General features: G+C 36.8%; 2 protein-coding genes across 3 annotated transcripts in view; one reads left to right on the top strand and one right to left on the bottom strand.

Moving 5' to 3' along the window:
- Positions 1 to 19294, top strand: part of LOC120950561 (uncharacterized) — a 65732-nt gene that overhangs the window by 8611 nt on the left and 37827 nt on the right. For both annotated transcript variants that reach the window (XM_040368690.2, XM_040368693.2), the window contains exon 2: positions 17037 to 18292. In XM_040368690.2, the coding sequence (XP_040224624.2) occupies positions 17282 to 18292 (1011 nt within the window). In that variant the 5' untranslated portion in view covers positions 17037 to 17281. The remainder of the gene's footprint in view (positions 1 to 17036; positions 18293 to 19294) is intronic.
- LOC120950562 (fatty acyl-CoA reductase wat-like) lies at positions 5146 to 7618 on the bottom strand. Its single transcript, XM_040368694.2, has 5 exons — positions 6887 to 7618; positions 6366 to 6757; positions 5727 to 6272; positions 5513 to 5638; positions 5146 to 5434 (listed from the first exon to the last, which is right to left on the bottom strand). The coding sequence occupies exons 1-5, from the start codon at positions 7088 to 7090 to the stop codon at positions 5221 to 5223; spliced, it is 1482 nt and encodes a 493-aa protein (XP_040224628.2). The 5' UTR covers positions 7091 to 7618; the 3' UTR covers positions 5146 to 5220.

Genomic DNA, 19294 nt, shown 5'->3' with positions numbered 1-19294 from the left:
GTTAACAATACTTGTTCTAAGCATTCTACTAAACATATTAAAGTGGAATGTATATATTTCCATAATGAACTTTAAAGAACAAAGGCGTGGTTAATGTGTAAAAAATGTACTTTTGCAAATTTTACAATACGCTAGCCGATGGATAAATAATAAAATGATGTACATTACACATTGATATTAGTCTACATTTAGCTCTGTATCATTCGTCATCCTTACAAATAAAATGCAACAATAGCGCTAAATTCAATCTTTGCGCAACCAAGTATACCAACACACATCTAAACTTTGTCGCAAAACTTTTGAGGAAATGTTTGCGGAAATGCTGTGAGTGAATACATTTTAAAGAATTCTTATGATGACACTTATTGCTTCCACGTGCTAGGGGCCAGCATATCTTGCTAGCTTATGGGTAAGACAAAAGTCGCGTGATTATATTTAATATACGTTCGTTGTTACAAGAAAACAAATATCGACACAGTTTGAAGCCTAGTTTGTACTGCCGCTAGGAATCTCGTAAGATGCAGGGTGACCGATCGTAATTACAATTCAAATTAAAACTTAAGCACCACTTTGAGACGAACATCAGTGTGCACCTTTGAAGCGGCACGTCTTGGCTGATAATTTGAAATTATTATCATTTTTCTCTTGCTCATTTAACAAGCTCTTGCTCCTTTCTAGATCTACAAACCATCCGAAGCAGTGCTGGCAGTAATGCATTATGTAAAGAAATATAAACGTAAATTGAACCGACCTTAAAAACTTCATGTTTTTGCTGTTCCTTTCTAGAAGAGTACCACTATTAATGTCTAAAGCCGTGGGCGAATAGTAATCACCAGCTCCGTGGTCGGTTATATTTGGTGTTTACTTATTTTCTGCTTGTGCATAAAACACACCACCAACCAACGGACCATTTGTTTCGCAATTGCTTGTGTGCAATTTTGATCGCTGGTTGTGTGCAAAGAAGGTTGTTTTTGACAATCACTCTGGTTTCATTGTTTATTTTTGGACCTGCTGGCTGTTTTTTGAATTCATAACACATTTTATACATTCTCTAGTTTAATATAACATGATTACAAAACCAATTTTGTACGAGTGGATGGATAAAATCCGTCTAATTTTTATTTTTAATTTTTGTTCTTATATTTTTTACGCACTTCATGGTATTTACGGTATCTTTAACGTTTATTAAGTTTATCTTTACCATTATGGGAGTATAGATGTGATTCTGAATGCAAAAAAGTAATCTTTTTTGTTCTGCTTTCTTTTTTTTTGTTTTTCCCCTTTTTCATTTATTTTGATCAATTTTTGCTATTGCATAAAATATTGCAGATCGATAGCATAAGTAAAACCGTAGGAAGTTTTAGCCACTTTACAGGCTACCCGTTGGCTTCATTTTATTACCGATTCACCAAATGCTGCCGTTAAAGATAAAATTGACAATAAACTAAATCATGATAAGGCGCGTGCCCATGACTGCATCAAAATGCTGCAACATTTGCTAATTATTGCCAAAAAGCTTTTCAACAGCAACAAAAAGCAATTCTCTTCATCACTAAAAAAAACTTAGTATTGTTCTAATTGTTTATAAATAACTGTAAATAAGAATTATAAAGAGCAAAGCTATGATTTTTCCTCCATAAGGTTCACAAAAACATACATAAACAGTTGCAAAACAATCGATGGGAATGCCAATATAACTGTTGGTTAGAGTTTTTTGTTAAGAAAAAAGACCAATTTGCCAGGTTTCGTTTGGTAAACTATATTTTTTTACTATTCCAGGCGAATTCAAAAAGTTAAAATAAAAGGTATAAAGCTTACGTTTTGACACAATTGTTACCATTTGGTTTGTTTTGTGTCCAAGCGCCGATATCAGCTTTAAATAAAAACTTTTGTAATTTTAAATCCAATTCATTTTTACAAAATTTGATTGCAGGATTGCACATACAAAATATCATCAAAACATTGCTAGCAGGATATTTGAAATGATTGTTTATCTTTACAAAAGTAGCTTCCATTTCATTGCATTCACCATTTCACGTTGCAAAGCACGGGTTTATTGCATAGTTCGGTATACGAATCTCTGCTCCACAAACAAAGTTCACCCTATTCATACATACCGATTCAGCATTGCTCATTTTTACTCTGCTCATAAATATATTGCACATCCCACACTTGGTCTGTTTGTTTCGTGCAGTTTGCCGAAACAAACTTCTACCTTCCAGCGAAATTAGCCTCAAATTACGTGGCGAGCGTAGTGTTCCAGCTAGCCGTACAGTTTTAACCCAGTTCGTTTACCACATTCATATGAGCTGGGTACTTCGCTTGCCCATCATAAAAAAAGAACCCCACTGATTGCTTTGTTTACTAAGCAGCATTACACGGCACTAATAAAGTTAAACGGAAGCCGCGGCTACTTCCAACTTTAGTAATGCTTTTTGTTTTTCTTTCAACGCCTCGCTCCATACCTCTTGTACAGTTGGTGTCGGCAGAGGGGTGATTCTGTCGCTTTACACTCTCCGTACAACCGTGCAACGAGTGTGGTAATAAGCAAATAATACCAATTTGGTGGACAAATAAATATAAAATATCTCTCCATTTTGTCTCGAGACGACTGCAGGTGGCCAAAAGTGTGTCAGCAGCAAACACAAATGTGTAGTGCCGAATAATGCAATTTAATGCGAGTACAGGTAGTCTCCGCGATACGCAGTACAGCAATTATCCGATATAAACCGTTGTACGGAATCGAGCATATTAGCTTGTCTTGAGTCTTCGCGTATAGCATATTCCTTTGGGAAAAGTGTTTATACAATTTAATCGAGGGTCGAAATGTAGTGTTGAAATTAAATATTTACCGTGAATTTGATTTAAAATGCTTTTAATAGATAAGTAAAATTTTTAAAAATCAGGACATGTTTGTAAAATAATGTAAAAATAATCACAGAAACATTCATATTAAATTGTACTCTGCAACGATGTTTATCCGAGTACCTTTTATCCAGCTGTCCGTATATCGGCGTTGCTAATTCATTGACTATGAACTACAAGAAAAATAACTTAATATTAAATATTTTTGAAAACCACGAAATTCGATTCAAGCGGTTTCTTTGCAGTCCGCATTAATACTATTTCTCGAATACAACCTGTACATAAGCATACAACCTGTACATACAACTATATCATTTCCATAAGTATATTTTGATACCTTGAAATTCATGCATTCACTTAATCATCTTAAGTAAATAATCAAACCAACTTGAACTTTTCAAAATCAAACCATGCACCTGAGGAAAGAAACTCAAAATAACATCAATGAATGTTTTCTGAAATAATTCGTCTTTTAAGAAAAAAAGAAAGAAAGTGAAATCCTCTAAACACAGGCCATGGTAAAGTGTTTCTCAAATGGAATTCATCTTTTTGTTTTTGATAAAAATTGCTTTTCGGTCATTTTGTTCGTCTTTCCTTTCATCTGCGCCTTTCATTGATCAAAACTGTGCTCTATTTTTTGTTTTCTGACCTTACGGAAGACCCTTCATTAATCATTTTCCATTCTGAGCGTAAAAAACAAGGCAAGCATGTAATTGGTGTAGCTTGCGGTGCTTCCTCGTAGTGTACGCGATAGGGAATATCATGTTTTGAGGGTCAAGCCTCATGGGAAACAGTGTAGTTCGCGTGAGATGCTCATAATCTATTTGAATAGGAATAAAACATACCCCTCGCGATACTTTGCAAAGCGTGAAAAAGGAAAACATAAAGATGCTTTTGCAAAAGTTTTTCATCTTTCTTGTTGTTCTTGCTAATTTTGCCCCGAATAACTGTGTTATCGCTATGGAAAAGATTGCAGACCCTTCAGAAACCATACATAAGCCGCTCGGCTAGCCAAGTCATCGCTCTCGGAACTTGAGGCAGGATTGATGGATTGATGCGCTGGAACGTAAATCCTTTAAATTGTATTTAATCCGCCCTTCGTGGAGCAGTTTGAGATCGTAGCAAAGTTTTCACAGTTTGATCGGTTTTCTGTTCCTCTTTTTGATACCACCACCTTGCAACACATAACACCGGAACGAGTGCTTGCCTCGTGTTCCTAGGAATTGTTGTGCTTTTTTGTGCTAGAGGTGGTATAAAAATGGGTGCAATAAATTAAACGTAATTGATTTACGATTTCATTTCATTCGCACCATCTCTGCCTTCACTTTTTGCACGTGTAGGACTCCTGTTAATTCCTCAGTGGCAAACACCCCCTGAAATGATGGGCGATAATTGTTTGCAATCATTCGAAGGTATGATTGGTCCTAGCCGGTTCATACACCAGAGCTAAGTTATGACATCATGCTTTCTAAAACTAACATTCAATTTCTTCTTCTTTGCTACGCACTGCTGGCTGTGACAATCATGTTCCTTGTGCTAATTATATTTTTTAAACCACACCACGAAACACACAGATATTTACATAAACACATTAGTAGCAATCAAAATATTGCTTCAATGAGCAATTTTAACCATTCAGCAACATCATTTTGATTGAAATTGGAACCAATTTGGTAATTTACCAGTAGCTTTTTTTTACATCTTTTGCGTTTATTGCGTACAATTTTGAATCTTTTCAAACAGCTGAAAACACGTTCACTGCTACAATCAGTATATAAAAGTTTGAAATAGATAATGCTATACACATCACCTCTACTTCCTTGCTTCTGGTAACGACAAGGCAAAGGACCGAGCTGGAGCAAACCGTTGCCGAAAATTAACACATTCATGACTTACCAAAGTGCAATCTAAACAGTGCTTCGAGGCGACATTTACACTGGGCCTGTGGGGAGTTTTACGTATCAGATCGCGCTTAAAACGTCGTCTGGTTCATTCGCATGTATTGTACTGCTTGTGTATTCATTGCTGATTTAAGTGGCAACGATAGGCCAAGCACACACTGTTTTGCATATTGATTAGCTATTCTAAAACTGTTATGTTTGACCCTGCTAAACAAACCACTGAAATGTAGACATGCCGTGAAAGTGGTCATTTGTTATTAGATACGCCAATACTTCATGATCGTGCACAGACAAGCCGCGTGTCCACTGTGAATGACAATGCTGATCTCTTTGATTTTCAGTGAATCTATGCAAAAGGATAGTAAGTAACACAGGTGTATATGATCCACATATTCTTTATCATTTTATCTCCGAGTACTAGTACGCACACATCTAGAACATGTCTATCCTTCTGTTACACTATGTACTTGTTGTATATGAAGTACACAATCAAGAATGATAGTGCAAATTTTAGCGTATAATTCAACACCCGTAAACGCTTGTATTTTTTCAATGCATAGGCAATATTTTCATCTGGCTCCTTCAGCAGGTATCGCCGGCCGCCGAGAATAGCACTTTCGTAGTACTCCATCATTCCACGCACGAAATAGTTGGTTGAAAAGTCCTTTCTGTCGAGCGCACGAAACGAGACGAAAAACAAGATTTAGATCAACAACAACATGCTGGCACCATTACAACACATTTACCTATCGTCAGCAGTTAATGTATACTCAAGCTCCTTGAAATTCTCGGTTTTAAACACCCATTCGTTGTTCATGAAATATCTTAGGGAAACTTGTGCGTCGAAAATTTTACGATTCAGCCTCAGCAAACTGCAGGAATGTAGAGTAAAAAGGATAATTAGTTTTCGTTTGATGTATAGCACACACAGCACAATATGGATAGTCACATGATACATACAATGGTACCTTCCCGGCAACTCGCAATAGAGTGTCCACAATTATGGCCGGCAGCAATTGACAACAGAAAAATACGAGATAGAAGCAGTACTTATTTGAGGTTGTAGTGCCGCCGGGAGCCCACAGCATGTTGCTCAAAGGTGTGCGATCGAATAGCACTTTACCGTCGTACAACATTGTGCCGTAGTTTATCGTCTTCTCAGGCTCCGCGGCACTATTGTACACCGGAAGTGTTCCCTGTTCATCTGTAGTAGCTCGTTTCCAGGCAGCTACGATGATTGCCTTAATGCTTACGTCAACTGGAATGCAGTTGATACGTTTCTCTAGATCGAGCAATCCTGTCCTTACTACACCGGAGGCACAGCCAAGCAGCAATCCTATGGGACCATTGAAATTATCCACCCATCCCATGAGGGGCTCAGTTTCTGTATTGGTCACAATTGACGGTCGAAAAACGACGAGTGGGATGTCGTTGCGGTACTCATAGCAGATCTGTTCAGCTAGTGCTTTGGTATAGGTGTAGGTATTTGGGGCAAACTGCGTTAATCTGTATCGATCGAAAAGAATCCCATTGATCATTAGACAATTGTTGATAACGGTTAATGGCGACGGGATTCCTCGCATGAACCGCAATACTCACTTTTCTTTCACTGTTTCCAAGAGAGCGTTATCAAACATTTCCGCCATACGAATCGCTTCCCTCCAGTCCATCTTTGGTGGGTAGATCTTCTCTTCCACGTGCATCAGCTCCGGATTGCAGTATGTTGTTGAAACATGTACAACAGCTCGGAGTTTACGAAGTGTTTTGGCCCAATCTAAAACTTCCCGTGTGCTGCGAGTGTTGATCAAGATGGCATCTTTCAACGGATCATCAAAGCGTACACTAGCTGCTGCGTGGAACACGAATTGCACATCTTTCATGCGTTCCATGCTATCGGGGGACATGCCCAACTTCAACATCGTGCAATCACCTTCGATCGGCTGTATTTTTTTTAGCACTTCTGGATTCTCGCGCTTTAGCATATCAAACAGCTAGAATCAATTCAAATATACAGCAGTATGCTATTAGTGTGCGTTAATAGAAACATTTATCAAAGCATGACTGATAGAAATTGCACTGCAACTCATTAAAGGGGGTATGAATTGTAAGCGCATACATACCACACCATCTGTGATCAGTTTTAGACGATCCTCGAGTGACTTGCCCCTTTTAGCACGCATCAGCACAAAAACACGAGCAATCTGGGGACATGATCGCAACAACTTCTCGATAAGCACTTTTCCCATAAATCCTGTACCCCCGGTAATGAACACATCCGCCTCAGCAAACACCGCTGGTATATTCGGGCACTTTTGCTGCATCATCTTCGATCGTCCGACGCTTTAGACACAGACACAGAGTCGTTCAAAAACTCACTTGCTCACGTGCACTTTTGCACACAAACACTCACACACAATCGCAAATGCTGAAACACTTTCACTGGCAATTGCAAGCCCACTAGCCGTAGTTCGTAATAATGTTTGCAGGCCGATTTTAACTAACTAACGCTTCGAACTCGTCGGCGTTCCGTCGACAAATGAACGCAAGTCGACTAGAGCGTACTACGTGTAGCGGCTTGAACGACAGCGTAGTAGGGGATGTACACCACGTAAATAACTACTGTGAAGTATTGATTGTTTTATAACAAACTACATTAACATACTAAATGAGGCTCACGTACCACGGACAACACTAAGCAGGTTCGGGCGAAACGAGTTTTCGTCTTCATCGAGGGTGAATGCGGAAATTCCATTACAAATGACCGTCAACTACTGTGTAAATCGGTCACTACCACCTTTAAGTTGACCTGGTGGGCGTTAGAGACCAGATGTAGAGCTCTTACCATTACTGTTGTGGCTTTCACGCACCACAAGTTCACTGGAAGTTCATCAAACAGCACCATCAAGTCAATTGCACTCCTCAATCTCTTACCATATATCGTGTCTACGACTGGGTCTCATCGGTAAATATTTATTCCAAATCGTTCTAATAGAACGTTCGATGAGCGTGCATTATACCGGAGCTTGGAGGATAAGTCTCTACAAACGAGTCAATGTACTTGAACTCACTAGAAGCTAGTGAACAATTTGGTATACAAATAAAAAGATTCAATGCAAAAACAAACACGTACAAACTACACCTATACTGTGTGAAAATAAATTCTATTGTACGATGGTATGGAACGAACAGAGGGTCATGAGCACTGTATGAGTAAGAACGCTACGCTCAACCCGGAACGATAGTACAAAAGGGGTACCCCGCGAGCCAATGTCAAAGAGCAGGGTCAAGAATGAAACAAGAAAGATAGACATATGTTTTAAACCAGGGGCTGGCAAGCTTTTCAATGTTCGGCAAGTACGAATGAATAAAAAAGGTTGTGTGGTTTGGAATTGGAATGAAAAAAAAGCCTGATATTTTTTGAAACTTTGTTTAATTTAATACAAAACAAAACATATTTTGAATAAAATATACAAACTAACACTATACAAAATATACAAAATATGCTAATTTGCAACCCATTTTGCAAGCCTTATTTTACAAAAGTTATCAATACATAAGTTAATCAAATAAGAATAAGAAAATAAAAAAGTAAACAGTAAACAGTCACGATAATTATCACTGTTAACGATACTTTCTGGTCTATTGCCAGAAATACAGTTTATAACATATTTTTATATTCGCGTAGTCAAATGAAACTTCTACAATGCCATACGTGGTTCGATTCCTGTCGGTAATGTTAATCAAGAAAGTAAAAAATATAAATAAAATACGTTTTCTGTTCATGTGCTCCTATGGCTCTGTGCAAATAAAATTGCAAATTTATCTGTCGAGCCGAACTATTCCAACCTTTGTTTTAAACAACGATTTATGTTATTTCTTTCCTAGAAATCTTTAAGTTTAGCAGCAATTTGATGAGATACATTTTATATAAATTATTAATGAAACAAACGACTTTGTTGTAATGCTGCGTACCTAAAATATTAAAAGGTGTGGTATTTAATGTTAACATTAATTGGAATACATATTTTAAATAATTAGAAATCTCAACCCCCGGAAGAATGTGCAGAATGTTCTATGGGATTTATTACACATCTACAATGCTATTGTAAAATATGGTGATTTCGTTTTCTGCGGAAATACACCGTATTATTCACCATTACGTGCATTCGGACGATTAATAATTTAAGAATGTTCAACTTCCTCCCGCATTCCTACTTTAGCGTTTCTTTTTTTAGATAATGTCTAGTAATAATTTCCCTTTTGTTATGTGCGCTTCCACCATATTGCCCGACAGCTGCTCACGCTATGTGCAGCGCAAATGGTGTAGATGTGGCAAAGTATAAGATAGCAGATTTTGAATCAGAGGACTAGTTGGATTATGCATTGAATGCATTTAATGAATGGTACACAAGTGGGTCATGCTTTGGATCGTACATTTTCATAAATCAAACTTATACCATATGTACACAGTGTTTTAAAACGAATGAACCGAACTGGTCGGTGCAAGATAAAACGAAATGTACATTTGAAAAATATTTTTTTTTCTTTTAAAGTGTATAATTTGTTTACGAAGTTATAGTAGCAAAACCGAATCATACCCAATATAAACGATATTTTAGGTGAGAGTTTTCTTAATGCTCAACCCATTGCTTTTTTCATTTTTGTTTTTGCTATATTAGAACACAAAGTAACTGATAAACAAAACACAACATAAGCAAGGTAAGATGGAAAATAGAACAGAAACAAACGAGATCGACCCTTTTTCCATTAATTAGTTCCTTCGTCCGTTTAACGCTTGTTGAATGACAATAAGGAGAAGATGTCGACTAGGGTTCATTTCATATTAATCTACGCTCTCATTATTTGTAAAGAAAGCGTTTCAATTCGAACATCATTAGTACTAATTTCTGTTTTATGCAGTAGCGGGTTGTGCTTCATCACAGAGCAAACGCAGGCCAGATTAATCTATCGGAGAAAGCTAGAGATAATGATGTACAATGAGATTCATAATAAACTTTTTCTGTTGGAGCATAACATATTTTTTTGCTGGGACACCTTAGCAATACGACTAACCGGCAATTACATGCGAATGTGAGTCTTTGTTAGTCTTTATGATTGTGAAAACTATTATAGTTGTATTTATTTCAGAACAGTAAATGGTAATGGTTCCAAAATTTAACGGTATGAAAATAAAAATGCAACATCATACCATTTTAAATACTTTTCCAACAAAACAATAATAAGAAAAGTAAGTGTGATGTCATTTGAAATTCATGTGTATTGATATAAATAGTAGGTAATCTGAATTTTGCTTTACAAATTTGTAAGATACTCTTTAAATCATTTGTAGCAAAGTCGTCCTGGCATGACGATGTGACAATTTCCCTGTTTTCCGGCTCAGTTTTCAATGTGAACAGAATTATTCAAAATTTTCAAGATGTTTTTCAACAGCTGTCATTATTAGTGACAGCTGGACTGTTGAAAAAATCTCGCGCGATTGTTGAATAATGCCGTTCACATTAGAAACTGATCCGGAACGCAATGTATTCTCAACACGATATAATAATGAACATGTGATTAATTAGTAAATACGGACGCTTACGGATGAATCTGTCGTTTACTAAGAAATATTTACCGCTACGAAAGCAGGAATTGACAACATGCCCAACTAGAAAGAATCCGATCACGTAGTATAGTCGTCAACTTTCACAACTTAACAGTATGCCTGTCGTGGGTTCAATCCTAGAATGGACCGGCCCTCCCTAGCATGGACTGGCTATCCGGCTCGAAAGCCTATATAGGCCGGCATGACCGTAGGTCGTTACGCAAAAAAGAAGAAAAAGAAGCTCTGATCGGTTCTTTCGTCAAATGAGCGAAATCAAGAATTGAAAAAGCATGCATTTGTGCAATTGTGGGAAATTGTGCAAATATCTGAGTTCATAACCGAGTTAATCATGATAAATCATTGAATCGCATTAAATTACTACAATTGAATCTCAGGTAATATTGAAACTTGATGTAATCTGTTATATCAAATTTTCAATGATCATTTAAAATTGTTCCGCTAGCCGCATGTGGGCCTCAGGCTTGCCGTAAAAGATTGAATATCTATTCGGATTTCAAACGAATCCGTTGAAGTTCAGCCAGTACAGTATTGTTTTATAGCATTGATACAGAAGTACAACTTTTATACTTTTTGATTTTTTTATCGTGTCTCGATATCATGCAAATGTTCGGGCAATATAATAATCGTTCTGTTTCAATAGAGTACAGGTTCTGGTTCAATACAGGCATGATATGTTTGCCCAAAAATGAAAGAGTGCTTTTTTTAAATTAACTTCACTGTATACCTCATATTTGGCTGAGTATATCATTCAACCGGTCCTCATTTTCCACCGTTGCCGTTTCCATATTGTTATCACGTCAATTTGATGACCAAAAAAAGAAAGACAAAATCTCATGAAATACGATTTCCAAAAATTGAAAGCACATCGCGTGGGAGAGATCTATTCAGTCATACCAACAGTTGATGTTCTTTGTTAGATAAGCGAACAAAACATTGTATTCTACCATTATTTCGTCATTAAACAGTACATACGTACTGGATATCCTTTCTCCTAATGATTCGTGTGTAATTCCTCACAATTTCACCAGCATACATTATTCTGCCAGCAAAATAGACGTGCACTTCTCGCTATGGCACATGCAATTGAAGTAGTTGAATCCACTAGAACAAAAACATGTTTGTTTGGCTTGCTACCCAGTTATACTGTAAAACAGATCCTATCTTTCTCAGGCAATGTTTTTTGCAGCGTAATTGTCTAATAGTTTTTAATTTTACATTCATTCTTATAGTGCTAAATTGCAATGTATTCAGCAGTACGGTCTTTTGGGGGCGTTACTCCGGAATAAAAAAAAAGTAACTTATATGCTCATACAATTTAAACGTCAACACATATTCAATATTTAAAAGCTTATGGGTGCTGTGTTGCAATATGATAAATAACTAAAATCTTATACCCACATCAATCATGTTTCTTTTCCAGTTTCCAATTTTTTTATTTTTCATTGGCGACTCACAAATTCAAATTATCTGATCTGATGATTAACCTCATCCATCACACGCTTATTCTTTTGCTTTAACAATAATGTGGTCGTATTTTCCATAACACGCCTCTTGTACAGCATTCAACCGCAGACGATTTGGCATTCTTTATTGTCCATTGACCAGAAAATCGGTTGAAATGTAAATCATTTCAACATGTTTATAGACATATTACGGCGTGCAAAGTAGATAAACCGTCTCTTGTACATTGCAACAAGAAAAAAGTCGCTCCAAATACAGTATCTGCCGGCTCTCCTTGGGCGCCAATCTTCTGCCACGGAGCTGTAAAAAGGGGTCATAAAGAGTACACCATAAAAATATAATAAATTGAAAAAATAAACGATTTTAAATTTACGACACCGATGTCTCCCCACCCCACAGAGTTTATTTCTTTCATTCCGGAATCCATGCTTGATAAAGGATTTCCAGGATACGCGAATGCCCTTTAGGTTCGGATGGCTGGTTCGCAAAAGGCTAGAAAACGGCACATTTAAAGGCTGGTGGGAAGGTAATCGAAAAGACAAATATCAACACAACTCGGGAAAATAATGTCAAGGGGAATTCGAACGTCATGATCTGACCAAAGTAAGACTAAAGCTATTAAGAAGACAAAGTAAAGTGTGATTCTTCTTTCTATCTGAACTGTGCAAGATCTTTTTGTGATTGGAACAACAAAAGACTTCCACCTTTAACAGCAATGACCCGTGATAGAAATGGCTTTTCATGCCAAACGTTTACTTTTTAGCAAGTTCCAAGTTGCGTTGCCTTCAGTGGCTGGTACATCCAAATGACAATCAAAACAAATAGAAGTGCTACAAAAAATACAGTCCACATTTGTCAAACTGTCTGTTAAAAATTTGAGTACATTATTGTGTCAGAGTATACGTTGGACATAACAGAAAAGAAACATTATACTTCAAATCCTACATGATTATATGATTTAGAAACATTCATATAGGGCGTTTAAAGCTCATAACATAACATGAAACATGGAATCTGATGTGTTTAGAAGATTCAATAATGAAACAGACAATTATTTGCATATTCTTGCAGAAACGGGTTTGTTTGAGTATAGTTGCTTTATGAAAGAAAATAAATTACCAAAAATTGTAGAGTTCGTTTGAGTCGTCCATTAATCGAGGTGCTAAATAATTGATTCATGGGCTTCTAGAATATCAAATAACCCAGTGCTCTTTTACGAACCAAGGTATTGATAAATGTTAAACAGTATTCCATTGAATTCGTTTAATTAACTTTCGCACAATTCCTCTAGGGTAAGTTTACAGCCTAGGTCTCACAACACACCAAAAAAACGCGTTTGTGAAATAGATGCAGATGATTGCTGTCTGCCAAGAACGCTCCCAACCTAAACTTACTGTAAAATGCTATGTAAATTGCTGTTTGGAACTTTTACCTATTAGAAACTGAAATATAATCTTTGAGTTGGTAAACAATGCACAATAAACATCATATAAAAGTTCAATTTCTGAATTTAGTGTACACGCAGTTTGGCTTTTTGTATGGGTAAGATTTTAAATTTTAAAGGCAATTGACTGATATAACACAATAATTTTCCGACAATTACATTAACCAATTAGATTTTTGAGCTTATCATGGATTATTAATAGTATATTACCAAAGTCCTGCAAAACCACATCAAACGATGGATTCTTGCAAAACTTCGCCCTTTCTTCATCCAATTAGCAATGTGCTCTTGATTATTCTACCAGAGTGTAGTTAAGGAGCCTTTGCAAAGCGCAATGGTTGTAGACTAATAAATTTGTACGGGGATTAATGTGGAAATATCATAGATTAGCAAGGTCTTGTGGCTAAAATCGAATAATTTATATTCACTCTTATCTCACTTGTCTGATTTCATTCATTCGGGATTTGATCTTCCAAGCATGTTTTGCCGCTTGACCTGTTTGAAAGATACATCACTTCAGAGCTATATTTCTAAGATTTAAACTGGACACTTAAGTATAGTTCATTGTGAAGCACAGATTACATAAACATTTGTTAGCAAAGATTAACAATAGCAAGAATACACTTTAATCACATCACCACTTTTATAGTTAAATAACTAGTTTATGAAACATAATATAATGCGCACAACTATTTTAGTTCCAAATTTATGAGAAACTAGTACAAAAACGACAGTAACATGGTATATAAAAAAGTTTAGCAACGGTAAAATACCAAACAAACCACAAAGAATTGAACTTAAATGAATTGAATAGACTGTTCAATAATTTACAAAAACTATATTTCTAACACAAAACAACATAAATATATTACTGCAGAGGTCTGGAGAAATGTTTAATAAAAAAAATCTGGTAAACTTAAAGATGAGAAGTTCATAGAAATGGTAACTACTTGTAACAGGTAGTAGAGAATTTCTTTTCTATGTTGCTCTACCAATTACAAAGTTCTGGCCAACACTAAAGAATGAAATTGCGAGCACCCGTAACAGATAATTCCATAATAATGAAATTAGATTACATGTAATTTGACTATATTCAGGATTGGTACAAACAGCAAACGATACCTAAGATACAAAATTCAATTTTCACAAACAGGATAACGTGTCACAAATCGAATCAAAGCTTTCAATCCGAACCTTCATGTCGGATTACTCGTAAATGTACTATGCCACTTTAATATTATCCTCAAACAACCCTCATGAGTTAGGGTACGTTTTCAACGTTAAGCAAATTATTTTATCCTTGAGTTGAGATGGAAAAATGCTTTTGTAATTTTACTAGGTTAAATGTGGTAAATAGTGGTGGTAGTACCAGTAGTGGTGGTATTGCGCTAAAATGCGTTCCATATGATAATTTAAAAGTAATTAAATGATTTATGTTAGTGCGAAATGTTTTCTAGTCTTTTGCAAAGGGTTTAAAAGTTCAATGGTGCCATTCCGTTACATAGTGACCAAAAATCTATTATTTTGTGAAATGTGTTTAAAATTTCCCAAAATCCGTAGAATTTCATAACGGAACTCATATTTTTGCTAACGTTCTAAATGACCACATAACAACGCAATTATTAGTGTTTTTAACATAACTGTAATGAAATATGTTTGATTTACTAAATTTCATTAAATTTTGACCATATTTATGTATTTTTAAGTGTTTTTTACAATAGTACGACTATAGGTGCACAAAACAGGCTTGTTCCTATAATGGTTATAGTCATGAAATTAGTAAAAACAGAACATTTTAGATTTTTTTTCAGGATATTTATGAAAGGTCGTACTGTTCTCACTAAAATAAGCAACAGAAATGTGCCGTTCTGTTGATTCAGTCGTCAACTCGTACGACTTAACATCATACCCGTCATGGGTTCACATCCTGAATAGACCGTGTCCCCATAGGACTTACTATCCTGCTATGGTAACAGTAAGCCATTGAAAACCAAGCTCACTTCACTAGTGGGTACAGGGCAGGCCCACCTTGACCGACAACGTTTGTTTTGCCAAAGAGGAAGAAGCAACAGAAATTAGTTTCTGTAAGTAATTTACAAAACAAAGGCCAAAATTCACATATCTAGCTAAGTTAGAATCAAGCACACTCTTCCGGGTGTAGGTTGACGACAGTTGCAGTACTTTAGTGATTTTTTTCATGAATCAAATTTATACATTTTTTACGATCAAATTACGCAAGAAATCAATATTATGGAAGTAGTCCATGATATTCATACGAAAACAGCTTCAAAACTAAGTTCCATTGATATTCCAACTGGTTTGTGTTGAAATATTCATTTTTTCCTGACACTTTAAATCCATTAAAACACATTTGTTATTTGTAGTGGAACAGAAATTGCACTACTACATTTGGTACATTTGCCCTATGTGATTGTGGACACGTTGTTTAATCAAATTGGGAACTTTCTTACTATTGTTATGTGTTGAATTTTCCAGCAATTGTTTGAACTTACATGGGCTTTATGCCTATTGTAGGGTTGAATGTTGAGTAGACGTAATACGTAGCACAACATGTAGTTATAATCTAATAAACTCATTTAACGTAGGTCTGAAGAATTCAATTATACTCTTAATTAAAGTTCGGATAAAGATTTCATAACATTAAAGGGTTGTAAAATTAAAATAAGCTGTTCAGGTTCCTATAGAGGTTCTATTTTAAAGAGGTTCGTGACAGAAAGAAATGTAATTCATTTCATTGTACTACTGCTTCATCCCTATGCTTACATAACATTTGCGTCATATTTTCGATATCCGATAGAAGCGGGTATCACATTAACTACTGTCAATACCAGATCCTTCATTAAATATATAGCTATTTCATTTCCATTTCCCGTATTGTTGGCTTCATCATTGTATGTGTTGCATGTTTTATTTAAAAATAGCGCCTATTACAAATTCAGTCATAAAAAATCGGCATGTGTTCTATTACGCACTTAACTCGTATTAATATAAGTATAACACAGATTTGAATCAAAACAGTACACAAAAGAAATCATTTCCTTTATGTCTTTATGAAATTATTCAAAACGCAATGTGTCGAAAATATGGTCAAAGTTATTATAATGTTAAATTAAATAAATAAAAAAATATTCAGAAGAAAAACTTCAACTTTACTTTACTGCATTTAATAATTATTATATTTCCATTTCATAGAACTGCGGCCGATTTTCGTTTTTGAAAGTTCTGCTTAACAAAGCATATTACCGAATGGTATTTTAATATTTAGTTATGTGATTAATTTGCAGAATATTTATCATTTTTGTATCCCATCTTTACATTCTTTCATTTTATGTTGTAGGTCCTCACTACATCCACATTTCTCACAATTTTGATGAGTTTCCAAGGTATATTTGTATCTACGCTCCTGAGTGCAGACCTTTTGGTTCACAAGGCGATACAATTTGCTTTCTTTTGGATCTGATGTCAATTTGATGATATTTATGTTGCGCCAAATATTATTCCATTTTAGTTTTGGATGTTTTCAACAATATGTGGTGTAGTGAAGGAACTTTTTTTTGTGTGGTGAACTACTAGTGGTTGGTTTTTTAACTATTACTTTTGATAGATATGCTATATAGCTATTTAATATTACAATTCATAATTAACTGTTCAGTCTATGTTCTTAGTTACCAATAATAATAATCGTTTGTTGTTGTCGTTGTTTTTTTTTTCTATCCAGGCATTTGATTGTGCGTACATTCCTTGAAGCCGATTGACATTCTGGACATTCCCCTACATCACCCCGGCATATTATCATCGCAAGCTTTCCATGCGAATGTAATCAAATCGAATTTTACATTACATCGCACATGGTGTTTGAGCAGTAGAGTTAGCCACACTAGGTCGTGATATACTATATTTCATTGTTTGAAAATAACTCTAGTCATCCCGACATATCGCAAAAAGTCTGTGATCAGCTCCTACATGGCAGTGGATTCCTATCGTCGTAGTCCTTGGCATAAAAGTTGGCACTTTCGCTCGACCATGTATTGCGCCGCTTCGTGGACATTCTGGACAAAGCTGCTGCTGATTCACGTATGCTACATATCCATCGGAGCGGTACGCAACGGGGACTGGGCCGCGAAGAACAGCAACGAGTGGCGGCCACCGGAACCAAACCCATGGTCACCGTTCGCTGGTTCCGCTGACAGCCCGGTGACACTGTTGACAAGTTCGCTTGACCATGCCGCTCAAAGCAGCGGCTCATCCGCACATTTTGTGTACCACGAGGGACACGGAAGAAGCAGCGTAAAGGTTGCTGAGACTCTCCGTACGAGGGTCGATTCACCGTCAAGCGTAACAAGTTTGTACCGGCTAGGGCAAACCCCCCATACATTACCCTCCGATTCGCACATCCCGTTGGAAACGGTGGAAAAACATTTCCTGTTCCGGCGTGATTTGAGCAAAACACAAAGTACGTCGCTAAGGCATACATTAGCACCGGCTCAGGCGTGGGCAGACAATGGAGCCGGCCCTATTTGCCAAGATCCTGGATCGATGGACGGAAATTGTACCACGAACCGGGAGCGGCCACCAACATTAATGACCAACGCAAGCAATGTCAACCCCGCGGAGGACCTGCTAGTTCCGTTCGCTTCCAACCACAGCTATACGGAGAACGGTTCCGCGTTCTGGATACTGAAGGACCTGGAATTAGCCACACTCCAGTCACCGCTCGAGGATAATCATACCACCCACAGCTATCCAGCAGTGGACCTAAACGACCATAACGATGTGCTGTGCGACGACGATTCGGATCAGATGGAGTACAACGAGAACTGTTTCATCGATCACAACGTTACTTGCGTTGGCGATCCGGACTTTTGCAATCTCACATACAGCGAGTACCGACAGCTGTTGATGGATTACATCTATCCTTCGACGGGCGAATGGATTCTGATTGCCTCGCACACTGTCGTCTTTCTTATGGGATTGGTAAGCATGTTCACTATCTGTACAATTTACCAAGCTTATTGACACTATCAGCCCCAAGCTGCGGGAGCATTATGCATGAGACAAATTCGCACAAAGCAGAAGATAGAGTGACAAATTTGTTTTGATTATCTAGGCCATAGCTAATTGCTCGGTAGTCCTTAGTGATAGATTTCAAAACAAACAAAAAAACGTTGGATAAAAAACTTACAAAAATTCTAACGATAGCTTGAACGAATACAAATATGGTTAAAATAACACTGAATAAAAAACATTTTGACTCTCTCTCTCTCTCTCTCTCTCAAAATAATTGAGTTTGAAACTAATTGCCAAAACCCTGATAGTCTCTGGTCAAGCTATTCATCAACAACTTTAATACAGGTAACATATTTTACATAAATAACTATGAAACTAAATGACGAAATAAGTCTAATTAGTATGTACAAGTCTACCTAAGACCACGTACGTTGTGACGCCAAGTAGTTCCAAAAAGCGAAGATATCCCGTTGCCTCGGAAAAAACACTTAAGCTACCTTCCTAGAGCAGTGAGCTCTTACATAAACTCACTATCTGCTAGTCCACGCTGTCGATCTGAGATCGTTGAACGTTTCAGTACGAAACAACATCCATTTCCTTTCGAGCAATCTAACAAAAACCATAATCCCTTTCTATACATCTCAAGTGTGCTGAGGTACACAAAAACGGACACAATTGAATTATAGACATTCAACCTTTTTCCTAGCGATTTTTGCCGAAATGAGCCTTCTCGCAAGGTAAATGTTCTTGAAATTGCTCTTGTTGTCGTTCAACAGATACTTTCTACGCCAGTTCTAACGGTGTACCAGGCCGTTTGCACATAAGGATTTTCTCGTTTCTACCGCCAATCAACAGCATTGCCCTTTTCTACTTATTGTGCATTGGTACAGTTTTTGTTCCGGCGAGCCGAGGGAAAAAGTTTTCTACAAACTCCGTATTTTCCGTTTGATGAAGATAACCACTTCTTCA

The sequence above is a fragment of the Anopheles coluzzii genome, chromosome 2 (assembly GCF_943734685.1).
Source record: "Anopheles coluzzii chromosome 2, AcolN3, whole genome shotgun sequence".
Taxonomy (NCBI): Eukaryota; Metazoa; Arthropoda; class Insecta; order Diptera; family Culicidae; genus Anopheles; species Anopheles coluzzii.
This window is presented reverse-complemented; position numbering and strand designations above follow the sequence as displayed.

Coding starts and splice junctions, on each gene's coding strand:
- LOC120950562 (XM_040368694.2), bottom strand. CDS start 7,090: ATGATGCAGCAAAAGTGCCCGAATATACCAGCGGTGTTTGCTGAGGCG. Junction 5,639..5,726: donor GTTGCCGGGAAGGTACCATT/GTATGTATCATG, acceptor ACATTCCTGCAG/TTTGCTGAGGCTGAATCGTA. Junction 5,435..5,512: donor ACATTAACTGCTGACGATAG/GTAAATGTGTTG, acceptor TGCGCTCGACAG/AAAGGACTTTTCAACCAACT.